Source organism: Psammomys obesus, unplaced genomic scaffold (assembly GCF_907164565.1).
Source record: "Psammomys obesus unplaced genomic scaffold, mPsaObe1.curated_primary_1811, whole genome shotgun sequence".
Lineage (NCBI taxonomy): Eukaryota > Metazoa > Chordata > Mammalia > Rodentia > Muridae > Psammomys > Psammomys obesus.
The window spans coordinates 21646615-21665052 of record NW_026585895.1 but is presented as its reverse complement, the minus strand read 5'-3'; the positions used below and the strand labels follow the sequence as shown (position 1 = coordinate 21665052).

At 37.4% G+C, this 18438-nt stretch overlaps 1 protein-coding gene across 5 annotated transcripts in view; it reads left to right on the top strand.

The window, feature by feature from the left end:
- Slc4a10 (solute carrier family 4 member 10) overlaps positions 1-18438 on the top strand; it is a 295608-nt gene that overhangs the window by 230874 nt on the left and 46296 nt on the right. For all 5 annotated transcript variants that reach the window (XM_055599957.1, XM_055599954.1, XM_055599956.1 and 2 more), the window contains 2 exons: positions 11772-11877; positions 17758-17919. In XM_055599957.1, coding sequence (XP_055455932.1) covers positions 11772-11877; positions 17758-17919 — 268 coding nt within the window. The remainder of the gene's footprint in view (positions 1-11771; positions 11878-17757; positions 17920-18438) is intronic.

Genomic DNA, 18438 nt, shown 5'->3' with positions numbered 1-18438 from the left:
TTAACTTCTTTAGATGTACAAATTTTAGTATGTTTAGCCTGTATTTTATGTCTAATATCCACTTATAAGTGAGTATATACCATGTGTGTTTTTCTGTTTCTGGGATACCTCATTCAGGATGATCTTTTCTAGTTCTCACCATTTGCCTGCAAAGTTCATGATTTCCTTGTTTTTAATTACTGAGTAGCATTCCATTGCATAAATAACCACAATTTCTGTATCCATTCCTCAGCTGAGGAAAATCTTGGGTCTTTCTCAAGCAATTAGGAATATACCACACCCATGCTTATATCCAAAATATGCTCAAGTATACAACAAGGACATCTGCTCAATCATGTTCATAGCAGCTTTATTTGTATTGGCTAGAATGTGGTGTCTAATTTCTTGAGTTCTTTATATATTCTGGCTATTAGCCCTCTCTAGGATGTAGGGTTGGTGAAGATCTTTTCCCATTCTGTAGACTATTGTTTTGTTCTATTGACAGTGTCCTTTGTTTTATAGAAGCTTTTCAGTTTCATGAGGTACCATTTATTAATTGTAGATCTGAGGGCTTGAGCTGTTGGTGTTCTGTTCAGGAAATTGTCTACTGTGCCAATGAGTTTGAGATTCTTCCCCACTTTTTCTTCCAACAGAATTAGTGTGTCTGGTTTTATGGTGAAATCTTTGATCCACTTGGACTTTTATTTTATGCAGGGTGATAGATATGGGTCAATTTATATTTGTCTACATGTGGACTTCCAGTTAGACCAGCACCATTTGTTGATGATGCTATCTTTTTTTCCATTGTATGGGTTGGCATCTTTGTCAAAAATTAGGTGTCCATATTGTATGGATTTATTTCTTTGTCTTCAATTCAATTCCATTGATCCACCAGTGTGTTTCTCTGCCAGTACCATGCCATTTTTATTACTGTTGCTCCATAGTACAACTTGAGATCAGGGATGGAGATACCTCCAGAAGATCTTTTATTGTGTTTGTGGTGGTCAGAAAAGGGTGTTGGATGCACTGAAACTAGAGTTAAAGGCTTTTGTGAACACTATGAAGGTGCTTGGACCTAAATCCAGGTACTCTCCAATAGAACAAGTAGTTTTCCCCCTGGTATATGCTTCTCCAGCCTACATATTCTTTGGAATTTATTTTACTTGATTATATAATTATTTTTTAAAGATATTGTATTACTCTGCAAGTCTGCCCGCTTTTCTGAAGTACTCAGAAAGGCTTAACTTTTCCTTTTACTTCTATCTCTGTTCTAAGCAAACCTTTCCTAACACTTTGAACTTATTTGTTCTTTCTCTAGATCTCCCCTCCCTGCCTTTCGGCTGCTTGTCTGCCATATGTCTGACCTGCCCTCTGTGCTGGCTTAAATGTCATGCTTTCACCATTTCTTGTCTTTTATGCAGCTGCTGGGTTTATAGTTTGCCTGCTTTGGATTTCTTTCTAATAACATAGTCTTCAAGATTTAAAAAAAAAAATCGTTGAATCTACAAATTTTGAATATATTGACATACCATAGGAATCTTAATCTAGAATGAACATATGTAATTATATATTGCTATCTATTTAATTAATATATGCAGATCCAGAAATAAGTTCTGATTGAAAATTTAGACAGAATATTGACTTGGTGCAGAAATCATCTGGAAGAAATTGGCGAAGTAGGATGTCAGCCTACCAGAGAACTCTAAATGCTAACTAGAAATACAGGATGAAAATGAAGGGTGCTTTCCTAGTTCATTCACTAATTAGAACTCACTAGTCAAGAAATAAGGAATGAGACAGATTGGAGGAAACTGTATTCTGACTCTCATGAGACCTTTTTTATACAGCAGTAAATACATCTATAATAACATAGACATACTACCAACATAATTTTGTTGTGTTTTCATGTGCTTTGTTGAATAATACTTGTGTGCCTCCACTAGACTAATCTCTACAATGGTAGGACCAGGATAGTTGAGCACACTTTTGTTGCCACTGTATCTGTAAATAACTTGCCACATATCATATAAATATGTCTCTGTATGTATCCCATATTTTCTTCTACAACTCCCCCAGGTTTCCCCAACACCCCCTTTTCCCAAATTCAAGCCCAAGTCTTCTTTTAATAACCCACTAACTCCAATTAGTGCTACTTTAAAAAGACTATTATGGAATCTTGACAAAAATCTTTTCTTCTCTAAATTGTGTATTGTATGTTATCTTAACAGTGAAACAAATATATGGGTAGGCACTCCATGAAATATTTATCAACAAATAGCAACCAATAAATGAAACATCTGGGGTTGGAGAGATGGCACAGTGGGTTAAGAGGACTTGTTCATGCAGAGGACCACCAAATCCACATGGTGGTTCACAACAAAAATATTCCTCCAGTTCCAGGAGATCCAATGTCCTCTTCTGACCTCCATGAGCATCAGTAGTGTATAATAAATATATGCAGCCAAAACATTTTTACACATAAAATAAAATAAATTCTAAAAAATTAATTTTTGATTCTTATTAAACACTTGCTATCTTTATTTTCTGTTCCTGATTTTGAGTTAAATTGGGCTTTTTTTTTTTCTATTTTTTCTTCACAATTTATTCATTATATATCCTGATTGAAGCCTGCTCCCTTAACTTCCCCAGTCCCACCCTTCCTCCCTCTTTCCCTCATCCCCTTCCCCTAGTCCACTGAAAGGGGGATTTCTCAACTATTGCCATCTGCCCATAGCTTGTTAAGTCTCAACAGGACTGCCTGGATCCTCTTCCTCTGTGGTCTGGCAAGGCTGCATCATCAGAGATGAGTAATCAGAAAGCAGTCACCTGAGTTCATGATAGAAGCAGCCCCTGATCACATCATTCAGAGAGCCTCATGGAGCCTGATCTTCCAATAGGCCACATCTGAGCAGGGGGTCTAGGTCCCCTCCATGCACTGTCAGCAGAACAAAACGACAGCCTACAGACTGGGAAAAGATCTTCACTAACCCTACATTTTATAGAGGGCTAATATCCAGAATATATAAAGAACTCAAGAAATTAGACACCAACAAACCATATAATCCAATTTAAAAATGGAGTACAAAGCTAAGCAGAGAATTTTTAACAGAGGAATGGCAGAGAAACATTTAAAAGAAATGCTCAACATCCTTAGTCATCAATGAAATGCAAATCAAAACAACTCTGAGATTCCATCTTACACCTATCAGAATGGCTAAGATCAAAAATTCAAGTGATAGCACATGCTTGAGAGGATGTGGAGAAAGGGGAACCTTCCTCCATTGCTGGTGGGAGTACAAACTTGTACAGCCACTTTAGAAATCAATCTGGCACTTTCTCAGAATATTAGGAATAGTGCTACCTCAAGATCCAGCTATACTACCCCTAGGCATAAATTCAAAAGATGCCCCACTATTCAATAAGGACATTTGCTCAACTATGCTCATAGCAGCTTTATTTGCAATAGCCAGAATCTGTAAACAACCTAGATGTCCCTCAGTGGGGGAATGGATACAGAAATTGTGGTACATCTACACAATGGAATACTACTCAGCTTATTAAAAACAAGAAAATCATGAAACGTGTAAGAAAATGGATCGAACTAGGAAAGATCATCCTGAGTGAGGATGATCATAAGCAGAAAGACAGACATGGTATTTACAATCACTAATAAGCAGATATTAACCATGTAATATAGGATAGCCATCTACAGACACTAAGGAGGACCTTAGGGAGGATGCTTAAATCTTATTCAGAATGGCAAACAAGATAGACACCAGAAGTGGTGGAAGAGGAAACAGGATGGGAACCTACTATAGAGGGTCCTCTGAGAGGATACCTCCAACAGGGCATCAGAGCAGATGTTGAGACTCAGAGACAAATTTTGGGCAGAGTGTAAGGAGTCTTGCACTAATGGAGCTAAATCGTTTTTAAAACTAACATAACATTCGTTTTGATAGGTAACTTTTAATAAATATGTATATTTTATAATCTGTGTAAAGTTATATACTCAGCATTATTGTTTCTTTATGGTGGAAGCATTTAAACTGATCTTTTTCTAGCTCTTTGGAAAAGGATAGTATGTTATCATTATCTGCACTGACTGCTGTGCAGCAGAACAGCATGACTTCTTGCTCCTATGTAACAATAGCTTATAACTATTCATGGAACTTTTTCATGAATATTCCCTGCCCTACTGTTCTCCTCAGACTCTGGTAACCAACATTCTGTTTTGAGCCTCTATGAGATTAACATTAACATTTTCCACATATGAGTGCAGTCTCGTACAGGCTTTTGGATATTTTATTGGGTTTTTTCACCTACCAACATTTACCTCAATCCCTTCCAAACCCCCAACACTAGGTACAAGAGAAAGAAGGATAGAGAGGAAAGGGGCATAGATCTCTTTAGACTACTTCCTGCTGATTAGGGAAGTAATCTCTTTAGACTACTTCCTGCTGATCAGGTTCCTTGGGACAAGTCCAATCTTTATCATCAGGGTATCTCCAACCAACAATCATCAATCCAACAAAACAGCAACCAGCAAAAGCAGCAGTAGGAACCAGTAGTAGCAGGGACCAGCAGCAACAGGGACAAGCAGCCGCAAGAGAAGGAGTAGCAGCTGCCAGAGCTCTTCCAGGGCTCTAGCATTACATGCCCTCTGAAGAGTCCCCAAAATTCCAAACATTAATTATCTTCAGCCAGCAAAGTCACGCCCCTGCTAGAGCGTGAGACAAATCATAGTTACCTGATGTGGTCAGTCTGAAGCAGCTCCATATCCCACACCTGGGATTGAAATGAAAACATATTCCCAACATAACTGGGTTTTTAAAACACCCAAAGTTCTCACTACAATCATATAGTGTTTTTATTGTTGTTCCTATCTTATTTCACCGAACACAATTACCATCCATGTTCATATAGATGGTATATTATATTCGTTTTATGGAGGAATAGTATCTCGCTTTCTCTCATTTTCTCTCTTTCTCTTATTCTCTCTCTTTCTCTCTCTCACACACACATACACTTGTGTGTATGTATATACATATGTGTATATAAAATTTTCTTTATTCATGGTTGATTTGCACTTAATTTTGTTTTGTTTCATGCCTCTTATGACTAGTTAGTTATACAATGAACATAAAGGTACAAATGTGTCTTAGATTTCATCTTCTTTGCATATATAACCAGTACCGATGGTATTGATGGATTATGTTATAGTTCTGTTTTTAATTGTCTGAGCTAACTCCACACGGTTTTCCACAGTGATTTTACTAATTTACATTCCCATCATATAAGGGTTCTTTTTTTTTCCATATTCTGTCCAGCATTCTTATCTTTTGATAGTACTCATTCCATCTAGAGTGTGGTGATTTCTCACTGTAATTTAAATTTGTTTCTGATTGACAGGTCTGTGGAGCGTTTCGTTCATATACTGGTTGGAAGACATTTGCATGTCTTCCTCGCGGGGTGGGGAGGAAACAGTTTATAGCTGTTGTCTACTTCTAAATTGGATTATTGAGGGTTTTTTTTTCTATATTTTGGTTATTTTACCTTGTCAGAAATATAGTTTAAGTAACTTGTCCCTTTCTGCTATCACTTCTTCCTCTATTGATTGTTTCTTGTGGTTTGCAGAAGCTTTGTACTTTCTTCATTTTGCTCTTGTTCCCCACACTTTAGAGTCACACTCCCTAGCTCCTATTTTGTTCCTTTGCATATATGGTAAGAACTTGGGTTTTAGTTTCAGTCATGTGTTAAGTGACCTAACTTATTCTAATGATAAAGTGCTGTTTCCAGGAGCAGTAGTATCCAAAATAGTTCATTGTTGGTATGTTTCATTCTCACTGCTACTCTGATAAGCTGTGAAAGTTTCAGGAATGGAGCTGGTATGCTTTCGTCTTTCTATCTTCCGTGTCCCTGGGGGCTGTTTAGATGTGAATGCACCTTCATTAACAGTGCCTGTCAACAATTTATTCTTCTTGTCTACTGTCAGCTCTTTTACTTCCCTGTAATTATAGTTTGATTTGGGGGCCCAAGTAGAATTATCTTCCATATTTTCTAGACAAAGACAATGAGAAGGCAGAAAGTTACATCATTACTCAATATTAAAAAGAGGCCTGTTCCCTTACAAATGAATCAAATAGCCACATGTCATACACCAGATTTTGGTGAAATAGAAAGACTATTCTTAGAGAGTTCACACTCTGTGCTGTACTGACCCACTTTCTCTTTGCTTCTGAGCTGACCTAAATGTAAGGGTGTATTCTGAAGCGCTTACAGTGATATTTAATGGTGTTTCAATTTACGTTAAAATACCCCAGCACTGATATTGAGATACTGTGCATTTTGTACCTCAAGAAGCTGATGTCCTGACCTAGAATACAGCTAGCATTGAATCAGAGAACTTTTAACTATAAAAAGCCATCACATCATCCAGTGAAGTTTCTCTGGATTTTTGTTTTTCTATAATTTTGTGTTTATTCAGATTTTGTGAAGGAGATAATATTTGCTTTAAAAATAAGTTAATGGTTTCTGACTTACCAATATCAAGTAAGGCATAATGGGATAGAATTTGTTTTCTAATGTAATGCTCTTTCTAACTTGATGGCTTACATATTTTATATTTGTTAGTTAGCATATAGAAAAAATCAAGTAGAAAGAGTGTGTATATGTATTTATTTTTATATAAGATGAATATTCTGTGGTGTGACTTTATTATTATGAATCAAAATACTATTTAAATAAAAAATGTTTAGCTTCTACAAATATGTGATTCTGTAATTTTATATTCTGTAATATTATATATTGTTTTATATTGATTGCTATGAAGCACTCTTAGGGACTAATTTAGTCAATAAAAATGTTGAAAAAAAAACCAAAGAAATCACAAACCCTTCCTATTGAGTACAGAAAGGAGAGCACTATTAATAACTCCTAAGGCAAAGGGACAGGATCTATAGCCCAGGAACTAAAATTAGTGATAATGCTAAAGGGAGTTGTAGCAAATGATGCTTTCTAGAAGACAGCCATAGGCACTTGTGTACAGAAGCCAGGTCACCTCCATTAGTCACGAAACCAAAGCAAATGCTTCTGCATGAGGGCATTGGATTGCACTGTTACATAATCACTTTGTGGCCATCTATACAAACAGGATTGTCCAGAGAACTTGCTTTTCTGTAGGACACAAAGGATAACACAAGTTTTTATAAAAGGTGCATTTTAAGACAACCGATCCATTCCTGCAAGGCATTTTATTCTGATTTTCAGAAATCATGATCATCTCAGTAGATGCATAGAAGGCTTTCTGACAAAATCTGACATCCTTGAATGATAAAAGTCCTAGAGAATCTAGGTACACCGGATGTATTTCAGCAGAATAAAGACAATATACAGGAAGCCCACAGCCAACATCATGTTAAACTGAGGAAAACTCAAAGCATTTCTACTAAAGAATGGAGCAGAATGTTCACTCTCTCTATTCCTGTTCAGTATATTTCTTAAGCATTAGCTAGAGCAATAAGATGAGTGAAAGAGGCAAAGGGGTACAAAATAGGGAAGGAAGAAGTAAAATCACGCCCATGTGCAGATGATATAATTATCTCTATAAAAGTACCTAAATACTCAGCCAGGAAACTTCTATAATTGATAAATTCATTCAACAAAGTAATGGTATACAAAGTTACCATGTAAAAGTCAGTATCTCTCCTATATCAAATGGCAACAATTAGGGAAATTAGGAGAACAATCCCATTCACAGTATCTTAAACACAGAATCCCACAACATCATCTTGAAATAAGTTTAACTAAGGAAGAAAGATGTATAAAATAAAAACTTTAAGACATCAAAGAAAGTAACTGTAGAAGAAGTAAGAAGATGGAAAACCTCCCTCCCAAGCTCATGGGATGAGAGGAAAAATATTGTGAAAATGTCCTTGCTACCGAAAGCAAATTATAGAATAAGGGTAACCACCATCAAATTACCAATTAATTTAGTCACAGAAATTGAAAAATAATCTTGAATTCCACATTGCCAGTTTGGACACATGCATGGGGTGAGAGTGGGGAGAGAACAAGCCTGAATAATGAAAGAACTAGTGGCGGTATCACTGTTCTTGGCTTTAAGTTTATAACTACCGAGCTGTAGTAATAATAGAGAGAAAAACAATGATGAAGCAGGAAGTGGCCCTTCCTCCAACCTTATTCTTCTACTTCTTATTCCAGGGGCATGTGATTGTCACAATAGTAATAACCGTATTTATGGTACAGAACACCTAACAAACATTTACTTATGGTAGATCCTGTCTTGGGGCTTTTGCCAGTGTTAATTTGTTTGCTGTCAACATAGCCTATGAACTTGATGACGGTCATTGCCATTTTATAGATGAGGAAATGGTAACATAGATTGGTTAAATGATATATCCAAAATCCCTCAAGTACATGCTTGCTTTGATTTTGGCTGGAAAATCCAATATAGTGATTATGCAGCTAAATAATGGTCTTGTATTAGCAATTCCACTGTATTGCTAGAGTCTCTAGAAGTTGACTTGGGTGAAATTAACCAAAGACTTTGTCCTTCACTCAGGTTTTATCCCCTCATGATGCTACTTCTTTTTAAAATTTTATTTCTTTGCTTTAAACTTTAGGCAGGCTCAAAATACTTTGGATTGAGTTCTTATCAAGGGAAGATGTGATTTTTTTCTCATTTTATTCTTGATTCATAGTTAAGCTCATGAATGCCCAGCATTCAGAAGTCCCATTTGAGTCTCCAGGGCTTCCAGAGATCATTCACTTTTTTTTCCCGTTTCTGTACTAGGGTTCACCCCTGATCTCATGTTGCTAGATGGACACTTTACTGATGGCTGCATGCTGAGTTCCAGAGATAACTTAAACTTTCCATGTAAGCATGCACACCACAAAACCTGACTGCTGAGAGCTCAGATGTCTCATGTGTGAACTCTAGAAAGAACAATGATTTTCTTGGCTACTCATGTCTTCATTATAAAATAAATATTTTATACTAAAATATTTTTCCAACTTGGAACTGATTTGAGAAAAGTGGTTAGTCATAGAGCCCTGCCATGGAGGCACAGGTAACTAAGATACACTCCAAAATATGTCTTTTCTTTGAGTCTGCCACTTTTAAATTATTTTCTACCTTAGCACTTCCAGAATATCACTGTTATCACAGAAATGAAAATAGGATGCCAGGAATTCATAGCACTTTATGACACTGTGTTCACTAACACAGTGCACTCACTCCAGATAGCAGAGACCACTGCCCCAAGGAAATTCATGCCTGGTGAGCAAAGTGAATGGGGAAGCTACATTACCAAGTTTATGTGAGGCTATGAGAAACAGGACACCAAACAGCAGGAATAAGGGTGGTGAAGGTAACAGTCATGGTAAGGGGCAGGAGGGCAGGACATTTTGAGGGGATATCTTAAAGGAGACAGGTCCCAAGGAAAGGAAATAGTGGAGGAATAGTGAAATAGAGATTGCTTCATTATATCTGGCACATTTCTAGTGTTCTAGCCATCCTGATAGAAATGGGACCAGCTTCTATCTAGAAGCATCATATTACAGCTGAAAGAGCAGGACTTACAGGGTCAGAAAAAAAAAAAAAAAAACAAGGATTCAAACCTGATTTTGGTGTATGGTATGACTACGTTATCCCTCCTATATGATAGGGAGGTCCTCCTCCCCTACTATCTGACCCTAGCCTGTCAAGTCTCATCAGGACTGTCTGGATCCTCTTTCTCTGTGGTGTAATAATGCCACCTCATCAGGGGGAGTGGCTCAAAGAGCAGGCAACCAAGTTCATGCCTGTGACTACCCCTGATCCCCTTACTAGGGGACCCATGTGGAGACTGAGCTGCCCATGGGCTACATCTGAGCAGGGGGTCTAGGTCCTCTCCAGGCATGGTCCTTGGTTGATTCATCATTATCTGCAGGCACCCCTGGGCCCAGAGTTTTTGGCTCTCTTCATCTCCTTGTGGAGCTCTTGTCCCCTCCAGGTCTTTTTATCTCCCCCTTCGTCCCTAGGCTCCTCTGCACTCTACCCAAAGTTTGGCTATGAGTCTGAGCATCCCAGCAGGGTCTCTGCATATTTTTAATCCACAGTTGATGGGAGATATAAATGCAGAATCTGAATAAGTAGAACTGACTGCATACAAGTTTACTTTGAAAGTAAATTAAGAGAACTCCAGCACGTTAGAGAAAGCACTGATCTTCCTTTCATGTTATGTGAGGGGGAACAATTATTATGTATTATGAATGACTGAAGAAGGAACTAGAAAACAGTAATGATCATGATCCTGATGAGAGCAGCCACATTCCAAAGAGAGCCAAGTGTGTACTAAACCCACCAAGAGAGTCCAGGGTCAGGGAGAGAGAGACAGAGACAGAGACAGAGACAGAGAGACAGACAGAGAGAACAGGTAGAGACAAAGAGAAAGAGGATACAGAGAGAGACATACAGAGACAGATGGAGACAGATACACAGCACTCACTGTGTGAAATGTTAATGTTAACCTCTTCTTCATATTAGCTCTAGTAGGTAATAAGCATTTTAAATCCCATTTCCCATAACAGTAAACAGGTTTAGAATGGTTAACTCATTTGCCCATGGTTACATAGTCCAATGGCTGAGCTTTCTGGCATAAAAACCTGTATTCTATCATAGTGCATCACTTGTCTAGGACTCAGGAACAGCTATAATTACTATCTATTGCTACAGCTCCGGCACTTTTGTTTCTTTTTGCTCATATTCTCTCTGCTGCTGTGGAAGTCAGTAACTGCCTGTGGTAACTAATGCTTCCATTTCCCATTGCCTTAAAACCCTCCTCACTAACTTTCTCACTGGAACCCTCTCCAAGTGAGCTCAGTTGGAGAAATTCTGTCTTCCTTTAGCGACAGCCAAAACTATGCTGTCCTTACAGCCCATCTCAAGTAGGATTTCTTATAGTGATAGATTATATAACTCCACAAAGAATGAAAAAAATCGATGTAATGAGCAAAGCAAGTTTCTGTGGTAGAAAAGGAGAGAGAGTGTTTCCTGAGCAGAGAGATACTTTCCTATAGAAACAATCTTAGCATTGGAAGTCAGGTTCTACAGTTTTATTAACATAACTAAAGCAGCAATATAATGAACTTGCCAGCTCTGTGGCCCAGGTGGGTTGTCTTGGAGCCCAAGCACCGTTTGAAATATGTTCTATGGGAAAATGCTCCACAGTAGACAAGGTAAAAGGACTATGAATGAATTCAGCATCCATATCAGAGCCTGTAATATTCAGTATCTATCACACAGCATGTACTAAAAATGTGTATTGATTGTTTGATCTTTAGTACAATTGTCATTCATCAGCAAAGGGATATCTAGGGTTTTCACTTCAATCAAACTAAGGTAGAATTGTATGGTAAAGTTATACGTGACCTTTAGAGCATGAATTAAATGTCACCTTCATTTTTAATTAATGCTATTGCACAAATGGTTAAAGTAGATTAATCTTATTACAATGCACTGGATACTTGTAATTTTTCAGGTGGTTTATAAGTTATAGGCAAGTGGATGTTGGAATGGTCCCTCACTGTAGAACATGCTGAAAAATGGCCTAGTATTCCAACATGCTAATTCTGGCTGTAGGCATAGTCTTTCCAAGCGAGGTTCGGATGGCCCAGCTACATGCGTGTCAGATGATGTGCTTTATCTAGGGAAAGTGAATTCTCAGGTATATGCTTTGGATACAATAAAAATATCTGCTTATTTCAGAAAAGAAATTATTTTGCTTTTTCAGATGTAACTGTATGGAGCCACATAGTCCCAACAATGATACACTGAAGGAATGGAGGGAGTCCAATATTTCTGCCTCTGACATAATTTGGGGGAACCTAACTGTGTCAGTAAGTAAAACATGACAAAAGATGTCACATCATGCCCCATTTACTGTAAAGACTTTTATTGACATTTTTAATCAGTTATTGCTAATAAGGTAAGAATGTTGAAAATACAAACCCATACAAGTGGTAGCTTTGTCTTAAAGTCTATCCATAATTGGGGTTTCATCCCTTATGAAAAAAGAATTCTTTTCCTAGGCCTAAGCTTCTTTGGAGATTTACACAAACAGAAAAAGAGGGCTAGAGTCGATGTTATATAGTAGAACAAGTGACTTCAATGAAACTGTCTTAGTGGGGCACATTCTACCTTGCACACGACAGACTTGGATGTTCTACTTTATTCTGCAATGTTTCTCCCACTGTTCAGAACAGGCTGAGGGGAGAGGATGAGCCTGATATTTTCTGTAAATACTCGTCTCTGATGAACATGACAGTTTAAAAAAAACTCATATGTTTCTCAACAGATTTCTCATTTCCATTTTTATTCTTTAGTCTTCTCAGAAAAAAAGAGGGGGCTAGACATATTTTTGTCTATAATGGTTAAATTCTGTACCTTTGTTTTATTCTCTTAGGCACTTTGTAATTTTTTTTCCCATAGGAACATTTTTCTGTCCTTACTCTTTACCTCATGTGTGTGCATATCATATAATCTGTATTCACAAGCTTCACTTCTCTTCAGTGAAAACAAGAAATTTGGTTTAAAAAAGTGTTCTTTATAATAAGTATAAAAACCCCTGAGTAGCCCCACTTTTTCCTATTCCTTTCAGTTACAAACATAAATATCCCACCTTACCTACCTGTGTGTTCTCAAAATTCCTTATAGGTATCAGTACAAAGCCAAACAAATTCTATATAATTTAATCAAATATGTACTATTTTACTAAGTCTGCTAATGGAAAATAGAAATATTCTTGTTATAGAATTTTATAAGCCTCTAAATATGTTTAGTTAAGAATATGACCTATTACCTGTTTCTGATATATACGTTTTTCATAATTAAAAGCAAATTACTTACTCTTGGTTTACAATTTAATCCTGGCCTATATTTTATGACCTTAATTTTCTCCTGTGCGTGCTCTCTCTCATTTTCTCTCTCTCTCTCTCTCTCTCTCTCTCTCTCTAGAGAGAGAGAGAGAGAGTGTGTGTGTGTGTGTTTGACATACAGTGAGCATAAAACAGAAATTAAATGTTGAATTTTATAGGTCACAAGTTTTACTTTTAAAATCCAGGCATCTTGAAAACAGCAGTGTCCTCTGTTATTTTCAAGGAATTGATGATGTGAATAAGAAAGTATAATTCAGTTTATTGAGAATTTAGATCTGGTCATGGTGGATGTGTTTGTAGTGAGTGTTCTTCCAAGATTCCTTGTTTATAAATTGAATTATAACTAAAGAGCTTCTTTTCATTTCTTTTATTTCTATTTTCCTCTTCAGTACAAATTCAAAATAATCCAGTCTGAATTATTTAACAAAATAATTGATAATATATTCTCTGAGTCATTTAATGCTAAATAGCAAAATTTACTCTATGTATTAGGTAATCCTGAACAATGGCCTTCTAAAAGACAGATATTTTACACTGATGTAATTAGCCATAAGTGAATTATTTTTTTTAAAAAAATTTATTTAAGAATTTTAAATCAATATATTTTGATATGTTTCCCCCTCCCCACTTCCTCTAAAATCCTCCCCACTTTCCTACCCCCCCCCAGCTTTTGACAATAGAAGTTTTGAAATCAACTAGAGGATTATGCAAATTGCTTTAGACACAAAGCAAATTTAACATTTGGTGACTTAATTTTTAAAGTTCTCTACTATGGGTTATGCTATGGAAGAAATCTCATATTATTTTTCAAGTTAATAGCAGCATCTTCAATAGATAATTTATATTCTTGACCAGAAACAGACCTGCATCGATATTACATATTACATAAAAGAAAAAACCCAATGATTCTTAAGTCAATGAAAATTAGTAAGCTTATGCTGCTTTTTCTCAGCATAACAATAATTATTTGTCAAATGTGTGTCATTAATGAAACACTACATTGATGACTATTGTGACTATTTTGTAAAAATAGTGATATAACATTTAATTTACATAGTATATATTTTCCATGTCATATATTATTTCATTTCATCATACTATTTAATTCAACTTTTATGGCAAGCTAGTATACTTAGACCTCTCTCTCTGTGTATGTACATCAGTATAGTCAGCACGTCTCAAAGTCAGCCATGCTAAAGAATGCTTAGACACACTGTAAAATATTTCACGCATGCCTGTAATAACAGTTGATGTAAGAGAAGCCATAAATTTTAAGAGAGTGAGGAGGTGTATATGGGAACATTGGAGGAAGGAAAAGGGATAGGAATATTGTAATAATAGTATAATAGCAAAATCTTTTCAAAAAAGAAAGGAAAGTGATTATCAGGTGCTTGAAAATTGTTTCAATATGCTTTTTTTTAGCCTGTACATATACAAGGGAAAGATACTCATAACTTTAAATTCTTATTTTCATAATCATAGTCATAATTTTAATTCTAATTTTGGCCAACTTACATAATTGTTGAAATAGAATATGTTGGAAGAGTAATTAGAATATGTTTGTCACCAAGTATCTTTTGAATACCCATTATATGCTGGACCACGTTAGACTGAAATGAAAGAAAAAGTTTTAGATTTTGTTTATACTTTTAAATTTTAGGACTTGTTTCTCTCCCTGTCTCTTAGTCTCTGTCTCTTTTTCTTTCTCTGCTCTCTCTCTCTCTCTCTCTCTCTGTGCATGTGTGTTGCACACACAGATAGCATAAAACTGAAAATAAATGTCAAAATCTGTAGGCCACAAAATTTACTTTTTAAAATCATAGCACCATCCCCTGGAAAACAAGAAAAAAAAAATAGTACAATTTGCTTCGAGTTGAAATAACGAGGCTTGGGTGCGGGTGGTTTGTTATGGACATGGCACTGGAGTGATCGTTCTTAGTATCTGTCTTCTGAGGAGGAGAGGATACGACCCGTGTACATCCAAAGAAGGTTTAGAAGCCTTTAACACGTGCGTACAAGACTGCAGGCGTTCACAATCAATACTTTTCGTGAGGGGCTCTCCCCACCTCTGCTTAAATATCCTGGTACACCTTACGCTGATTACGCAAAGCATTTCTGACATTTACTCAAAGCATTTCTGACATGCACACAAAAAGAGACTAGAAAAGTCAAGGATTCGGTTTTGGGTTGTTTGGGTTTTGTTGTTGTTGTTGTTGTTTGTTGTTTCTATTTTATTTATTCAGTTTTACAGAAGGAAAATTAAAGCTATGAATAAAGCCTAGAGGATTATTCTGTAGTTTTTCTGTAGCTATGTTTCTGTCCTCTGAATAAGCTTAACAAGACACTGTGGGGTCTGTTGGGCACTTTTAATGTATTTTTTTCCTATCTGGTAAGAGTTTTTATTTTATTTTATTTTATTTTTTGGTTTTTTAAAAATTTTTATATAAATTACAGTTTATTCACTTTGTATCCCAGCTGTAGCCCCCTCCCTCATACCCTCCCAATCCCACTCTTCCTCCCTCATCTCCTCCCATGCTCTTCCCCAAGTCCACTGATAGGGGAGGTCCTCCTCCCCTTCCCTGTGACCCTAGCTTATCAGGTCTCTTCAGGACTGGCTGCATTGTCCTCCTCTGTGGCCTGGTAAGGCTGCTTCTCCCTCAAGGGGGAGGTGATCAAAGAGCCAGCCACTGAGTTCATGTCAGAGACAGTCCCTGTTCTTCTTACTATGGAACCCACTTGGACACTGAGCTGCTATGGGCTACATCTGTGCAGAGGTTCTAGGTTATCTCCATGCATGGTCCTTGGTTGGAGTATCTTGATAGGATTTCTTAAGAACTTTATTTTGGGAACCTGTGTCAAGGAAGGTTTACTGCTTGGTTGCTTGTTTTCAGGTAACAGTGTGACCACTTACTTATTCTAAAATATTTCAGGGGAGTTTTTAAAGCTATAAGTGAAGTCAGGCACTTGAGATTTGATTCAGTGGAAATACTTCATCTCTAAATTTTCTTTGTACTATTAAAAATTCCTAGAAGATTAAATAATTTCCTGGGTTCTTTAAGCCATTGTATTTCTATTTATTTTGAATAAAGTAATATAATTTTCTCATACAAAAGTTTTTTAAGATGACTTAGAAATATTTTTTTTCTTTCACGATATTTAATGCTTTTATAAAATACTGTTTTGTCTTAAAATTCTTTTTGACTTTGCTGCCACCTAATGGCTAAGGCAGTAATTAAAAATATTTTTTCTTCTTTTCCTTTTTTCCTTAAAAAAGGAAAGGGAGAAAAAAAGGAAGGAAGGAAGGAAGGAAGGAAGGAAGGAAGGAAGGAAGGAAGGAAAGAAAAGAAGGTCCACAGGGAAGCAGAGAAACATGAACTTTACCTTGATCATGTAATAATTTTTTATCATTTGTTCTTTGAATTTAGTAGTTACTATATCGGATTCCATTTCTTGTCAGAGACAGCTTCTGTACCCTTACTAGGAAATCCACTTGAAAACTGAACAGCCAGTGGGCTTCCTTTAAACAGGAGGTCTAAGTCCTCTCCACGCATGGTCCTTGGTTGGAGTATCAGTCTCTTCAGGCCTCCTGGGTCCTGGTATTTTGGCTCTATTGTTCTTCTTGTGGAGTTCCTGTCCCTCCAGGTCTTTTTTTTTTTTTAAGATTTATTTATTATGTATACAATATTCTATCTGCATGTACTCACACCAGAAGAGGGCACCAGATCTCATTATAGATGGTTGTGTGCAACCATGTGGTTGCTGGGAATTGAACTCAGGACCTCTAGAAGCAAAACCAGTGTTCTTAACCTCAGAGCCATCTCTCCAGCCCCCCTCCAGGTCTTTTTATCTCTCTCTTCTTTCATAAGGATTCCAGCACTCTGCCCAAAGTTTGGCAACGAGTCTCCTCAGTTTCTCCTTCAATACCCTGGTGGGTAGAATCTTTCGAGGTCCTCTGTGGAAGGCTCCTGTCCTTTTCCTTGTCTTCTCCTACCTCTCATGTCTCTCCTGTTTGCCTTTCTAAATGAGCTCTTTAATCACCTTCCTCGGAGGGTGCAGCCTTGCCAGGCCACAGAGGAAGATGATGCAGCCTGCCTTAATGAGACCAGATATGCTAAGATCAGATAGAAGGGGAGGAGGTCCTCCCCTATCAGAGGACTAGAGAGAGGGCATAGGGGAAGTAGAGGGAGGGTGGGTGATACTGGGAGGCGACAAGGGAAGGGACTGCAGCAGGGACACAAAGCGAATGAGTTGTAATAAATAAATACATAAATAAAATTAAATTTAAAAAATTCCATTTCTTTAGTATATCATTGTTTTCTAGTTGATTTTCTGATATTTCCTGGTATTTTGAACTAGTTTTTCAAAGTAATTATTGTTTTTTAATAATCTATAATTCCTACCACAGGAGCAGTGCATTTGCCCCACTCTACCACATAGCATTGATGAGGCAGGAGACTGAAATGCATTGCTCAGTCTCTCCATGCCTCAGCTTTCTCTGATATCACATACAAATAAAAATATCTATCTATGGTATGGGCATCAAAATAATCAAAACGATATCTTTAAACGCTTCGTCATGTATCTGATGTTACTATAAACTATGCATTATGCAACCTACCACACTTTAAATACATTTTTTATCTTTTTATCTTGAACTTAATAGATGTTAGGCTTAATACCTTTCCAAGTAGAACCTTGAAGGTAGGTATCATATCTGCTAAATGCCCTGTGGGAGCCATCGAGGAGCAATCTCCACGTATCAGCTACAGTTGATCAGGTGCTAGTTTTCTGGAAGAAAAGCACTGAGCTTTCCTTACCAGCTCTGTTTCCCTTCCCTTGCAGGAGTGCAGATCGCTGCACGGGGAGTATGTCGGGCGAGCCTGTGGCCATGGCCACCCCTACGTGCCCGATGTTCTCTTTTGGTCAGTGATCCTGTTCTTCTCCACCGTTACTATGTCAGCCACCCTGAAGCAGTTCAAGACCAGCCGTTATTTCCCAACCAAGGTACTTGGGCTCGAACAGTCCTGATCCAAATGTTAGCTAACACAGTTGTTCTGAAATCCTCCGTGCTTAAGGACTAAGGAGGGTTACTAAGGAAGGTACCATAGGAAGGTTTTGTTGTGAGCGAATTGGTGAGTTAGATGTAGGCTGACGGGAAGATGAAGGTGGAAGGGGGCTGATGAAGAAGCGCTTTGTGACACAGGTGCTGGACATGGTACAAGCCTTGCAGGTGTTTCTTCTAACTGAAAGGATCAACACTCCCTTTCCCAGGTATCGGTTTGTAAAGTCAAATCACACAGCATTTTATTGATTGTCACTTTCTTGCCTAGTGAGCAGTGGCCTGTGGCAGCCTGACAGATATCTAGAGGAGCCATGGTTACACTCTAAATGGAGAAGCCCTGCACTGTGCACTTGAACTATTTTCTTATCCACCTTTAAAAGCATCAATCCTTTCCCCTAACCCACTGTGCTGGTATCTGAATAATTGGCAAGAAAACAGAGAACAAATTGGGTTCAGTACTT